Source organism: Oryzias latipes, chromosome 17 (genome assembly GCF_053564925.1).
Source record: "Oryzias latipes strain Hd-rR chromosome 17, Olatipes_Hd-rR_3.1".
NCBI lineage: Eukaryota > Metazoa > Chordata > Actinopteri > Beloniformes > Adrianichthyidae > Oryzias > Oryzias latipes.
The window spans coordinates 26,751,900-26,764,094 of NC_136253.1; the positions used below are offsets into that span (position 1 = coordinate 26,751,900).

General features: G+C 35.3%; 1 protein-coding gene across 7 annotated transcripts in view; it reads right to left on the minus strand.

Annotated features, from left to right (window-relative positions):
* The window catches only part of tcf3a (transcription factor 3a), a 31,906-nt gene that overhangs the window by 18,606 nt on the left and 1,105 nt on the right, over positions 1 to 12,195 (minus strand). For 5 of the 7 annotated variants that reach the window (XR_013650412.1, XM_011486621.4, XM_011486623.4 and 2 more), the window contains exons 2-4: positions 8,456 to 8,548; positions 8,050 to 8,116; positions 540 to 613 (exon numbers count right to left, since the gene is read on the minus strand). Coding sequence is in view for 6 of the 7 variants with exons in the window: in XM_011486621.4 (XP_011484923.1) it covers positions 540 to 613; positions 8,050 to 8,116; positions 8,456 to 8,509 (195 nt within the window). In the remaining variant the exon portion in view is untranslated. Of the gene's footprint in view, positions 1 to 539; positions 614 to 8,049; positions 8,139 to 8,284; positions 8,300 to 8,447; positions 8,549 to 12,195 lie in introns of those variants that run through there. The other 2 variants (NM_001252242.1, XM_011486624.4) reach the window with 2 other exon arrangements.

Below are 12,195 nucleotides of genomic sequence, written 5' to 3' on the forward strand. Positions count from 1 at the left end.
AAGTGCTCATAATGTGAAATATACAAAACAGAGATACCCTAAAAATATTTGAGGTGAACATTTAGGCTTTCTGAGAGAAATTAAATTGACTCACAAATAATCTAAATCCTTAAAGTAATCTATCAAAATCCAGGAAGCTGTATTTGTTTTTTGCAGTTAAACAAATAACAACACATATGCAGTTGACAAGTTGGTGTTTTATTTGTAGATTAGGTTTATAATATAGTTAATCTTTATTTAAACAAAGCTTTTATATTTTGTTCATTTTTTATTTATCGGATAATTGTTTTAAAGTATTAAAATAAACATTGAAATTGCATCATCTTAAACAGTCTTTTCAACTGTTACTGTAAGTGTGGTTTTCTGTTAGTTCGTTATATAATCAGCATTGATTTGTTGTGCTACAGAAGTTTTTTTTTTTTAATCATACCAGTGAACTTTAATAAGTCAGACTATATATTAGACAATATAAAGGGGTATAAAGTGAGTAATGACCATTGCATATTTGAGTTCAGAGTATTAGTTCAAAAATAACATACTCTTCCCTGGGTGAAGGATGGACTATTTTCTTCTCCTGGTCCCCATGGACTAGACCCACTCCTCTCATCTATGCCTGGAAGACAAAGAAGTGGGTTAAGCCTTTCTGCAAATAAATGAGAATAGCATTTTTGTGTTTGAGATTTATAGCCTGGATTTGTAAGAAAGGCCCCAGTTGACAGAATGATGACTTGCTTTGATAAAGGTTTGTTCATGCTGCTTAAAGTAACCCCTTTCTGAAACGCGTTACTTTGCGGCTCACAGGCAAACAGCAGAGTGACGATGCTGTCACATAGTGTGAATGTGAGCTGAAGAAAGTTTGAATAATTCACACTCAGTGTGAGGCTTCCAGAATCATCTTTATTCTCTCACTCCTTTATATTTTCCATGGCAACAGTCATTCATAGCCCATTTATTCTAACAGATTTTGCCTACACCTTCTCGTCAGCACAGACTTAATCTAACATAATTGGCTTTTGTCAATCCAGGCCAAAGCAGCTTTCACAAAGGTGACTGTTTTTAAAATTAGCGATATTAAAAATCGCTGAAGCAGAAATTCCTGTTTATTTCCCCCCTCTTGGTCTCCTCTCATGCCCCAACACGGCATCTCCAGGGGAAAAATGAAGCTTAATTGCAGCCTCATTTGCATAATTGTGCATATTAATAAGGCTGAGCTCTATGAATATTCATACTTTTTTGTTTTGTTGTCTAATTAAAAAGCTGTGTGGAGAAAGGAAGGAGGTAAAGGCAGGCAGGAATTGTGACAGGCTGAGCAGTAGAACAGAATGATGGGTTCATACCAGAGAAAATCACTTGATTGCAATGACAAATATCAGTCACATGACACCAGCAGTATAAACCAAAGCAGGAGAAATTATATTCTATCCTGTCTATTTACTATTAATACAAGAAATACACCAAAAAAAACACATTCTCCTCTGCAAGATTTCAAATAAAGTGATTTGTGAATAGAAAGGAAAATAAGTGTAGAAAAAAATGAACTCATTCCATACACCCTTTCTTAAAAACTATTTAAAAAAACAATTATTTTATACACCACCCATTTGAACATAATCAGAACCAGACACAAGTTTTACTTAAAATACGTTTTAAATAAATTTGGTACACAATTTCATAAAAATATAGATAATAGAGCAACACAAAGAAATCCCCACAAAAATAAAGAAATTATTTAAAATTATAACAGTTATGTATTTATGAGCTTTAAGGTAAATAAAAATAAAAAAAAGTCACGAAGAATACACTGAAGCAGAAAACAGCAATATTATAATGAAGATAATTATTTAAGTTCCTTTCATGTCCATTTTTGATTAAATATTATTCTAGAATCCTAGATTAGGTTTCATTTTAATAATGAAGGTTGCAGTAATATAAGACATTCAACCCGTGGAGTTTAAAGGATAGGAAGGACAGTCCTATTTTGAAACTGAGAAGGTTTTTCTGCATATTGACATTGTGCATATTCAATAAAATGCTAATTTAATGTTAGTTCCATTAATACTTTTTGGCCAAAGTATTTTGATTATTTTTTAGACGAGGGTTTCTTTTGATAGATTAAAGGTAAAAGTGCAGAGTTTTGTGCATCCTGTGCTCCTAGTGAAAACACCCACACTCAAACACACACACACACAGCTGTCAAAGAGTGTTTGCTGTGTCATTGTTGCCGTTTTTACTGTAGAAACCCAGATTTCTCAGAACCCTCAGTGAGCTCGTCACAGATAGAATTTGACCAAGCTTCATCTAATTGTAGTCACCTGCAAGCGATGCAACCCTGGAAACCATGAATAAATGGAAAAGTGTCTTTTTTGTTGTGATTACATATATATATATCTATTGCTTTTTATAAAAAAAATCTCCTTCGTTTATAAACACAAATGAGCTTCTCCTAATGGCATAATCATAGGAAATAATAGAATAGTTTGAATAAATAACAAATAGTCACTCAATTAAATTTAGATTTTAATATTTGCAATTAAAAACAATTATGCAAACATTTTAGTTAAGCAAAATGATTTGATGGTTAGATTTTAAAAAAGCTCCTCATTTTATTACTGCTACCTTGTGAGAAAACCGTCCAGCATTCAGCTGCTCTGCATGATCTGAACAAAGAAAATAAAGGATGAGCAACATCAGACACAAATTCTCTGGAGAACTCCTTTCCACTTCTCCAATATGCAACACCCCTTTAAGCACCGTTGGGCTATAATTACACAGGAAGAGACAGTGGAAACAGACAGACAGCCTGAGTCACAGGCTTTATGAACAAAACCCAGCATACATGCTGACCACTTTTTACAGGAACGCTGCCTTAGGCTAGCCATAACCGAGCGTGCCGTTTGTCTAAACAACGTCTTCCTTCCCTTGTAAAGTGACTCACACAGACACAAAGCATGACGTCAGATAAAATCTCGGGTGTGAACACTGTTAATGAAAACACTGAACAATATACAATAACATAAGTTTGGCTGTGTTGACCTGTGAGTCAGTGGAGAGTTTTTAAACATAAAGAGACACGCTCAAATGTGCAAAAACAAACAGCTTGGTTTGGCAAGGTCCCATTTTTAAATAATTCTGAACCTAAACAATTATCAGAATATTTCAACTTTGCACATTCAATGTATTTGTAACTTTAAAACCATCTTGTCACTATAATGTGGTCACATGTCTACCTGAGAGTGCACATGCAAATTTGGTCTCATCGCCTTCTGCATTTCCACCAAGGTTTGAAGATATATTTTAGGATTTTCAGTTTCTAGTTACAAAAAAACGAATGCACAGTTTGAAAGAATCACTGAGTGGAAATGACAGACCATCCATCAGAGAGACACTTAACTGACTTTATGAAACCAACACAAAACCGCTAAACGGGGAAGAAAGTTTGGATTTGTTAATCTATAAAATAATTTTTATATACCTGCATGAAGAAAAGTAATTTTGAAAATCGTATTTCTGGGTGTTTGCATTAAGGCTGTAATAGAATTCTCTTAAAAACAATGATAACTCTGCCTTGATTTTTAATCTAGACTGCTTTGATAGTGTTAAAAACGTTTTTCTAATTTATATCATCTATATGATCATAGTAAGAGGACCAATAGATGTTGAAACAATGTGACCAACGAGGATATTAACTCACAAATGGGATTTATTTTTCTTAAGAACTGCCGTAAAATTTTTGCACTATTAACACAGTTATTTTGATATTATAGAGAAGCAATACATATCAATTTACTTTATTTTGGACTCAATAACCCAAAAGAGTCATCATTTTAGGATATGAGAAAGCATACATAAGCTCTCAAAGAATAAAATAATCATACTAAAAATGTCTTGATACTTCTAAATACTGAAATCTTTTGGAGCTATGCCTTTTTCAGTTGGCATTTATTATTTTCAAAACCTTTTTGTACGTAAGAAACATGAATTAAGTTTTAAAATATTTTACTTAGACTTACTGTAACCTTCATTGCCTGTTTATTCCTAATCCTTTTTTTCTGCACAGCAGAATGCAGCACTGCGCCCCAATAGCCTTCCACCCGCAGCCATCCGAGTCCGCTCAAACCACACAGATTGACTACAATGAATCCCATTCACAGAAGAATATGCTTGGCTCTGTCTGAAGGCCAACCTCAGCTTATTCTGTGTTGCTATTGATGTTTGATCACAAATGTAAAAACACACATTTCCATTTCTAAAAAAAAACAGCAAAAAAAAAAATAAAACATCAAAATAAATTGAAATATAAATGTAGGAAGTGTAACAACCAAAAAACTGCATTTAACTGGTGCAAATGAGTCTTTAAAGCAAAGCATAAAAATGTATAACATGCAGGTTTCAACATGTCGTTTATGAAATTCAGCGATTGCAACTAGATTTGAACCTGGGGGTGAATATAACAAGAAGAAGAGACTAGACTTGAAATTGTTCTTTAATGTGTCAACACCCTGGAGATCTCATAGACTCCTTTAATTATTTGTTTTCAGAGTTTGCCAACACTAATGAGCTAAAAATGGCGAACTTACAGAGTTTTTGAGTGGACCCCAATAGCGTCTCAAACAGTTGATCAGAAAAAAAGAAGAAACAAAAATGACTTCACATTTTGGAAACTACTGGTAGTCTTTTTTAAAAACACTGCAGTATTATTGTTAAAACACTTCTGGCCCTTTTCTTTGTGGGTCATGTTTTTCGCACAGGCACCACACCTCTGTTAGAATTATCTGTGTAACTTCAACCTTTTTAAACTGTTTAGGAGATATTTTTGTTTTATTTGTCATCTCACTATGTTTTAGCACCACCCAAAAAGGCTGGATAGAAAGAAGAAAGCAAAATCTAACTCTATAGCCTCAATTAGAAAGATTCATGTTACATCTGGATAAAAAATGTCATAGTGAGCAAATGAAAGCCTTATTAAAACTGTCTTTTTCTTTAGTATCCCATGAAAAATAAAGTCTTGCCTTTTTTTTGGCACAGACCAATTTTTATGAAAGCAAGTAGATGACGTCTTTACTAATAAGTCATGTTTTTAATTAGCTGTACCACCTGTGTTAGATGAATTGTGGGAAAAGGGGAGTCCCTATGATTGACACAGGTGTGAATACATTTTTTTAGAAAAAATAATCTTGACACATTTAAAACATATATATAACCTTTGGAAAATAGTAAAAACAATGTTTAAAGTGAGATTACATTAAAAAACTTTTGTTTTACATTTGTGGTTTCTCTACTGCAAATTTAAGGAGGTCAGTAATTTGAAGGTGTTCTTGTGTCACCATCTTACCTTCAGACATTATTTTTTTATTTTTCCCACTAGCTCTTCTGAAGCTTTCTTTTTCTACTGAGGAATTAATAAAATACCATGTAAATGGAGTAGGAGAGTAGAGTATGGAGTAGGTTTTCTAAAAGGCAGCTGTACCTTCTAAACTACAGTACATGCAGGTATAGATCATTTGTCCATGTGACAGCTGAACATGCTTTGCAATGTACTCAAGAGCTATTTTTGGCAGAGACACCAGTGACGTAAGGAGATGCAGGAAGAAGAATTTTGGTGTTACTGCTTGTTCTGAAAGAGGTTTTTCATGTAAGAAGCCAACCAGTGAAATGTGTTTAAGAGGGAGTGTGTTACTAATACGAGTCTATCAATCTACCAAGCAATCATTCTTCTTGCACACTTTTTCAGCCCCTCAGGTGATGGTGATGGTGATAGATCCAAACTTGAAAACACAGCTGGTGATGTGTTTTTAGGGGTACCTCCATGGAGTGGTAGTAGGGATAGGAAGACATCAAAAAAGCATTTCAGTCATTGAGAGCACAATTTAGACAGACAAGTGACTTGAACTCTTGCCTGCAGTTTACAAATAAACCAAAATTGCAGCATACTGTCAGATCTTGCAAGAAAAAGAAATCCTTAGTTTTTGTTGTCCTAAAAATTTCTGTATAATAAAGATTTTGAAAGCAAAGACGGCTGTTCATAATGTACGGACAGAGCTTTTCAAAGGTTTACAAGTATCGGTTTATTCTCTTAGGGGAAATTCAGACTGAAAAAAATCCTTTGTTCCGCATCGAGTCCGCTTAATTTTTTTAGATCGAGTCCCGAACCTTGCGTTTGGTCTGTATTCAGACTGGCATCAAGCGATCCATTCTGTTATGGACCAAAGCTTGTCAACAAAACCATGTGACTATAGATTGTCAGTCATTGGGCAGGAACTACAGGGCAGGTCTAAACAACAACAGAAGGAAGGACATGCTGGGCTTTACATTTCTTATTGGGGCAGTTAACTTATTAAAATGTTATATTTCGATTACCAGTTTTGAAAGTCAGGAACAACACTTTTTACTTGTTACTTTGGCACGCTGCAAGGCGGTTACCGTCAAGATGATGTGCCGTGTGAGCTTTAACTCTGAGAAAGCTAGCAACTGCAGTGATGAGGAGACATCAGCTATGAAGGTATGCTGCTAAGTGTTTATGACATATAGATTGTCAGGAAAACATTGAGAAGCAATGTGGATTAAGTAAAAAATTGTTTGATGAGCCTGCATTCATCCGACTACATTCAAATGTGTTGCTGTGTCTCATCATTGTGGTGTATGGCATTGCCTTTAAGAAAGTTTTATTAAAGGAACTACAAGGTAGCTTTTAGGATGACGTCTCAGCAGCGCCGCGCTCATGCCACGTAAAGAGACACAGAGACGCATGTAAGAAGCGTTTTCAGCGGAGTTAACGTTCTCACAAGTAAACAGTTGGACTATTTGTTCTGTTTGATAACCTTTATATTTGTCCACAGCTCATTTGTTCCCACATTCTACACTCTGTTTACGTTGGCTATGGTGGCCGTTTTTGGTCCAGTTGTTTCGCTCAGAGGACGGATTGTATTCAGACTGAGGAATGTCAGAGCGAACCGAAGCTCAGTCCGATTGGAAACGAACCAAGACCACCTCCAAGACCACCTCCAAAGATTCAGACTGAAAATTTGATCTGGATTATCGGGGGAAACGAACTCTGGTTCACTTTAAGCAAATCTAATGTGTCCAGTCTGAATACACCCTTAGCATATTCACAGTCAAAGAGGTTACATCAAGGGTTCAAGCTGGGAACGCTTTGACTCTGACTTAAAATATAAAGAAGATAAAAAAGGGCCATGGTGACATAAATAATAGTTTTTAATAGCTGTGTGCATGTTCGTGGTGAGTGTTTAGATGGTTGGTGGGGAGACTTGCACCATTTTGTAGACACGCACCTTATAACTACAAAAGAAACACGCAAGTGGTTCTCATGAATAGATCAAATAAAGCCCCTTAGACCCCACCCAGAAACTGAATGCCTTTCATCTTTGAATATCACCGTCCTTCCTATTGACTGCTGAAAGATTTACTGCACACAGCACAATGGGGAGAAGGGGGAAGTTTGTCTAGAACAGATGGGCCATAATATAGAAAATAACTTTAGTCTATAAAAGCTTAAGGATTGGAAAAAAAGAAATAGGTTGACAACTGTCATGTACTCAACATTTTGAAGGATTTTTGTATCGTAACTCGTTGATAGGCGTAAAACTTAACTCTGAAGGTTGGTTTTGAAAATTGTTTGACCAAATGCAAAAGAGCTTTAAGAAAAAACAAGTATGGAGTAAAATAAAAAAAAAACATGGTGCAAAAATACAGGACAAGGGAATACAGTTTTTCACAGAGTAAGCAGCAGAGATTAATTGGACTGTTTACACCAGCCTCCCTTCTCTATTTGTTCTTACATGATTTACTGGTAACAACTGAGAAAGTGAGGGAAAGAACACCAGTGAGAGGAACAGCTGCAGCGTAAGTTTGAGAAGTGCAGAAAAATGAATGAAATATTTTAAAATGTTTGAAATATTTTCCTGATTTTTCTTTAGAATTAGAATCAACTCCTAAAAAAAGCATATAACTGGAAAATGTCCTTTCAGAAGAAGCTTTAGCTCGCCAGAGGGAGATATTCAGCTGAATGTTTCATTGATTGAATTTTCTTACCAGAACCTCCAAACTGACCCAGGGTAGTTGGCCCACTTCTACCATTTGGAACTGGAAGCTCAAACATCTGAAAAGAGAAAAAGAAGAATCTGTTGAGACACTGAAATACATATTAATTTTTAAAGTATCTTTATTTTTAAAGGCCCATTTCAAACAACTACCATATTCCTCTCTAAATAGAAACTACAAGAATTTTATGCACTTTGGGTAAGTTTTAGGGCCTAATCAAATTCAACTGACGGAGCAGAAACAACAAAAAATTATTTTTAAGAACGGCCAATTAAATTATTCCAAGTCCTTCAAACTCCACACTGATGAATGAAATCACACATATTCTGACCTCCTCTGTGGCAGCTGGGATCAATAAGTCTTTAAGATCAAAACCATCAAAGTCAGACCGTCTTACCGCTGTAAAATCCAGCAAATCGCTGAGCTCCTTGTCTGTTTCCACTGCAGCCATTGTCTGCTGCTGTTCACTCGGCCCTTTCAGTCTCAGCAACTGCCCACAAGCAGAGATAGGGACAACATGAGTTGATATCACTCATTTGTAAAATCATTATCTTGACAAGCAACTGACTGCTTTGTTGAGTGGGATAGATTTCTGATAATTTTACTAATTTGAAATTTAATATTTGCCTACACTTCTAAACTACGGTAATCGGTATTTCCATTAGAATAAAAACCATTCACATTTTCCTTTTTGACAAACCATAGTTTCCTGTTCACAAGAAAGCCAAAGTTCATTATCTCACACCTTGAACACACTGTGGTTGAGTATTCAGAAGGGGTATTCACATTTATAAAATAATAAAGGGTTTTCTTCAGCTTGAAGCAGAAAGGCGGAGGTGTCTGATTCACATAGAATTAATTAAGGTTGCTTTAAAAGAATCCTTCAACGTTAACAGCAAGTAAAAAAAAGACAAAGCATAACATAATTTGGTGATAATTTGCAGAAATCCAAGGTTTAACTTAAGATAAAGGTGAAGAGACAGTAAAGGGAAAGACACAAACAATAGAAGTTGCTTTTAACTCTGCTTAAAACTATAAATTGTGTAAAATTAATACTGCAAGTTAGATCAAAACTATTTTAGCACCCAGGAAAAAAAACAAAAAACCAGCAGACCCAGATATTAAAAAAAACTATGTGTACCAATTACATTACCAGTGCTTTAAGGGGCCTATATCATGAAAAATCTACTTATTTGAGATTTTAAGTGTGTTAAAATGTTCATTCCTCACTATAAAACAAACTCAAAATGAACTAGGAAAATAACTCATATTTCACAAAAAATTCTCTTTATTATGCCAAAAGTAATATATTATCATATATTAGGACTGCATGATATGAGGAAAACTCGCAATATGCAATATTAGTGATCAATATTGCAATGACGATATGACTTGTGGTACATGAGCAAATAGCAAAACAACCCAAAACATAATTTCCATTTCCTGCAACAGTTTAATTTAAATAAGAGTCAACATAACTTAAATTATACTTCAAATGACCCTATCTATGTAGGAGATGAACATTTCCTCCATCCGATTGGTCAACAACAACATTCTTCAGTGGTTTGAGTAGAACGCATATGCTCGAAACAAAAGACAGAAAATCAGAGATTTGCAGTGGAACTTCACAAAATCCACATTTAATATTTTTCTTTGCATTTCTTTGACATTTTTAGAACAACAAGAATTAACTTTGCACTGCTACAGAAAATATGGTTTTATTTGTAGAACAATTTCAGGTGCAAATTGTTTTTGTCAAGTCGGTGGACTCCACATAAACCCTTCAGGCAGACAGATGGCAGGTTTACAAGCACCACTTCTTTTACTTAAGATGAAATACAAAAGTGAAATACATATAATTAATTGCATGCTCCTATTTTGTTTGTCTAATGAGAGGTAACAAATGTATGAGCAATGCTTTTAATATAGCCACTCCTCAGAAAAAGCAGTCCATGTACTCATAGAGCAGGAATTTAGTGTTCTTTATCCCTATGGATATAGAGATCTGTTGGGCTCACCGGCGTTTACACTGATGTTTTTGGACTTGAACAAAATTCACATCAAAGAGACTCATTCACAATTACAGATGGAAAAGACTCAACTTGATCCAAGTCAGTGTTTTGGTAATCTTCAACTTTACTGTATGTTTACTTTAATGTATAAACTACCTCTTAAATGAAGCCCAAGATTCTTACCTGTAGTCAAAAAACTGGACAGACATTTAAAAAGTGACCACATCTAACATGTGTGACCATGGTTTAACCACAGACCACACTGCCTCCATTGTTAGTCAGCTCTTGAGCTTCTGCTGCGTCCTCAACCTCAAACACCAAGTAACTATAAAAAGGAGTTTGAAAACATAAACTGGCACAAAACTCTCAAATTTGAACTCAAAACTTAAAAGCAGAAACCATCCAACTTTAAATCCAAAGTGGAGTGAACAACCAGCAATGTCGGTGGATTAAAGAAACAATAACATTTCAGTACATACAACCTGGGACAAAAGCAGGTTTAATTTTAAAAGGAGACGAAAGTTTATGAACATTAGAAATGATTCATCATGCCTTTTTAAAGTCATAGACATCAACATTATTCAACCAAGTGATGTAACACAAATATTTATTGAGAGGAGGAGCATCTCATTATTGTCAGACTTGTCTGTACAGGCTTCAAGGATATCAGGTATCTTCTTTAAAGCGTTTAAAGTCCTACTTGGATCATCCTTTGTTCTGTTTTAAGAATTTTCTTTTAACTATGATTAGGCCTTTTCTAGCAAAAAAACAAACAAAAAAAACCTGTATTGTTATCTAGGACATAGTTTCTGCAGAGCGGCAGGAGTTAATTAAATTTGCCTCTGACTTGAGGGCGGGACTATTGGCGTGGAGTAAGCCTGCCCTGATCCCATCATCCATCTGTTTATGTACTCTCCCGCTAGCGTACAGCCTCTCACAATCCCAAACTAACATTGGTGTGCGGAAAAAAAACAACAAAAAAGCAGTAAGCAAACCAGCCATAAAGTTTTGATCAAGATGCCAGCTTGGACAAAGAAAATGGAAACATACATGGATCTATTTGTCTGCAAGTGGATGCATCAGAATGGAGTGGAGCAGGAAGCTTACAAGCTTTTTCCAACAGCATTTATTTGTCTGTTACTGATTTACAACCATTTGAATAAAGAACTACTCAGAAATGCCATTCTTAAATTAATTTTCTTTATATATGACTTCAATCATGAGAGCAATGCCACAAGAACGTGTTAAAAAAAAGATAATTTTCATCGAAGTGGGTCTTTAATAGTCAATCAATTACATCAAATCAACCTTTATTTATATAGCAATATAAATCAATCAATTACATGATAAATGCATCCAAAAACGTAAAAAGGTTTGTTAAATGTTCATATGAAATGATAAGGATTTTCTTGCAATGCTAAAATAATTGGATAAACGGGAAGGGAAGTGTTATTTTGTCTAATTACCTAAAACAGAATAAATTTTACAAAAGATCAGCGTTAAGTCTAAAAATACACAAAACTTGGACGGTTGAATGACAAGTGGCAATCGCAGCACTTCTTTTTACCTCAAAATACAAGCAAATGAATCACAATTGAGACATTTTGAACGGTCTATAGTGTAAACACAAAGTGGGCTCCCTACTTTTTTAAACTGTCACAGCCAGCACCGCAAATTGATTAATGTCGTATTAAGAGCAGGTGACAGGATGTATAGAGAATTTTTGTGCATAGAAATTGTGGTTATGGGTGTCTATGGTCAAGAGATGTGTTGGTATTTAAAGACAAAGCGCTGACAGCACACAATCTAGCAATTTCTGTATCTCAGTCAGTGGGCTGAGGTCAAAATGGGGGATAAGAGCTTAGCCCCTCCTAACAAATGGAAGTTGTATAGGCTTGTCCCCGACACCCCCACCCCCCTGCTACACATTTAGCCTTCGCATTTTGAGAAAAGTCCAACAACCGACTGAATTATTAATAAAAACAAGACAGTACGACCTCATATCAGGCAAAAAAAGGCTAACGGGCTCCCAGCAACGGGCTCGCGCTTCAGCCGTTTAAATTAACGCTACGGGACGTTTAAAAGGACCATAAAAAAAAAACCTGTTGCCTCAGACGAACAGCAG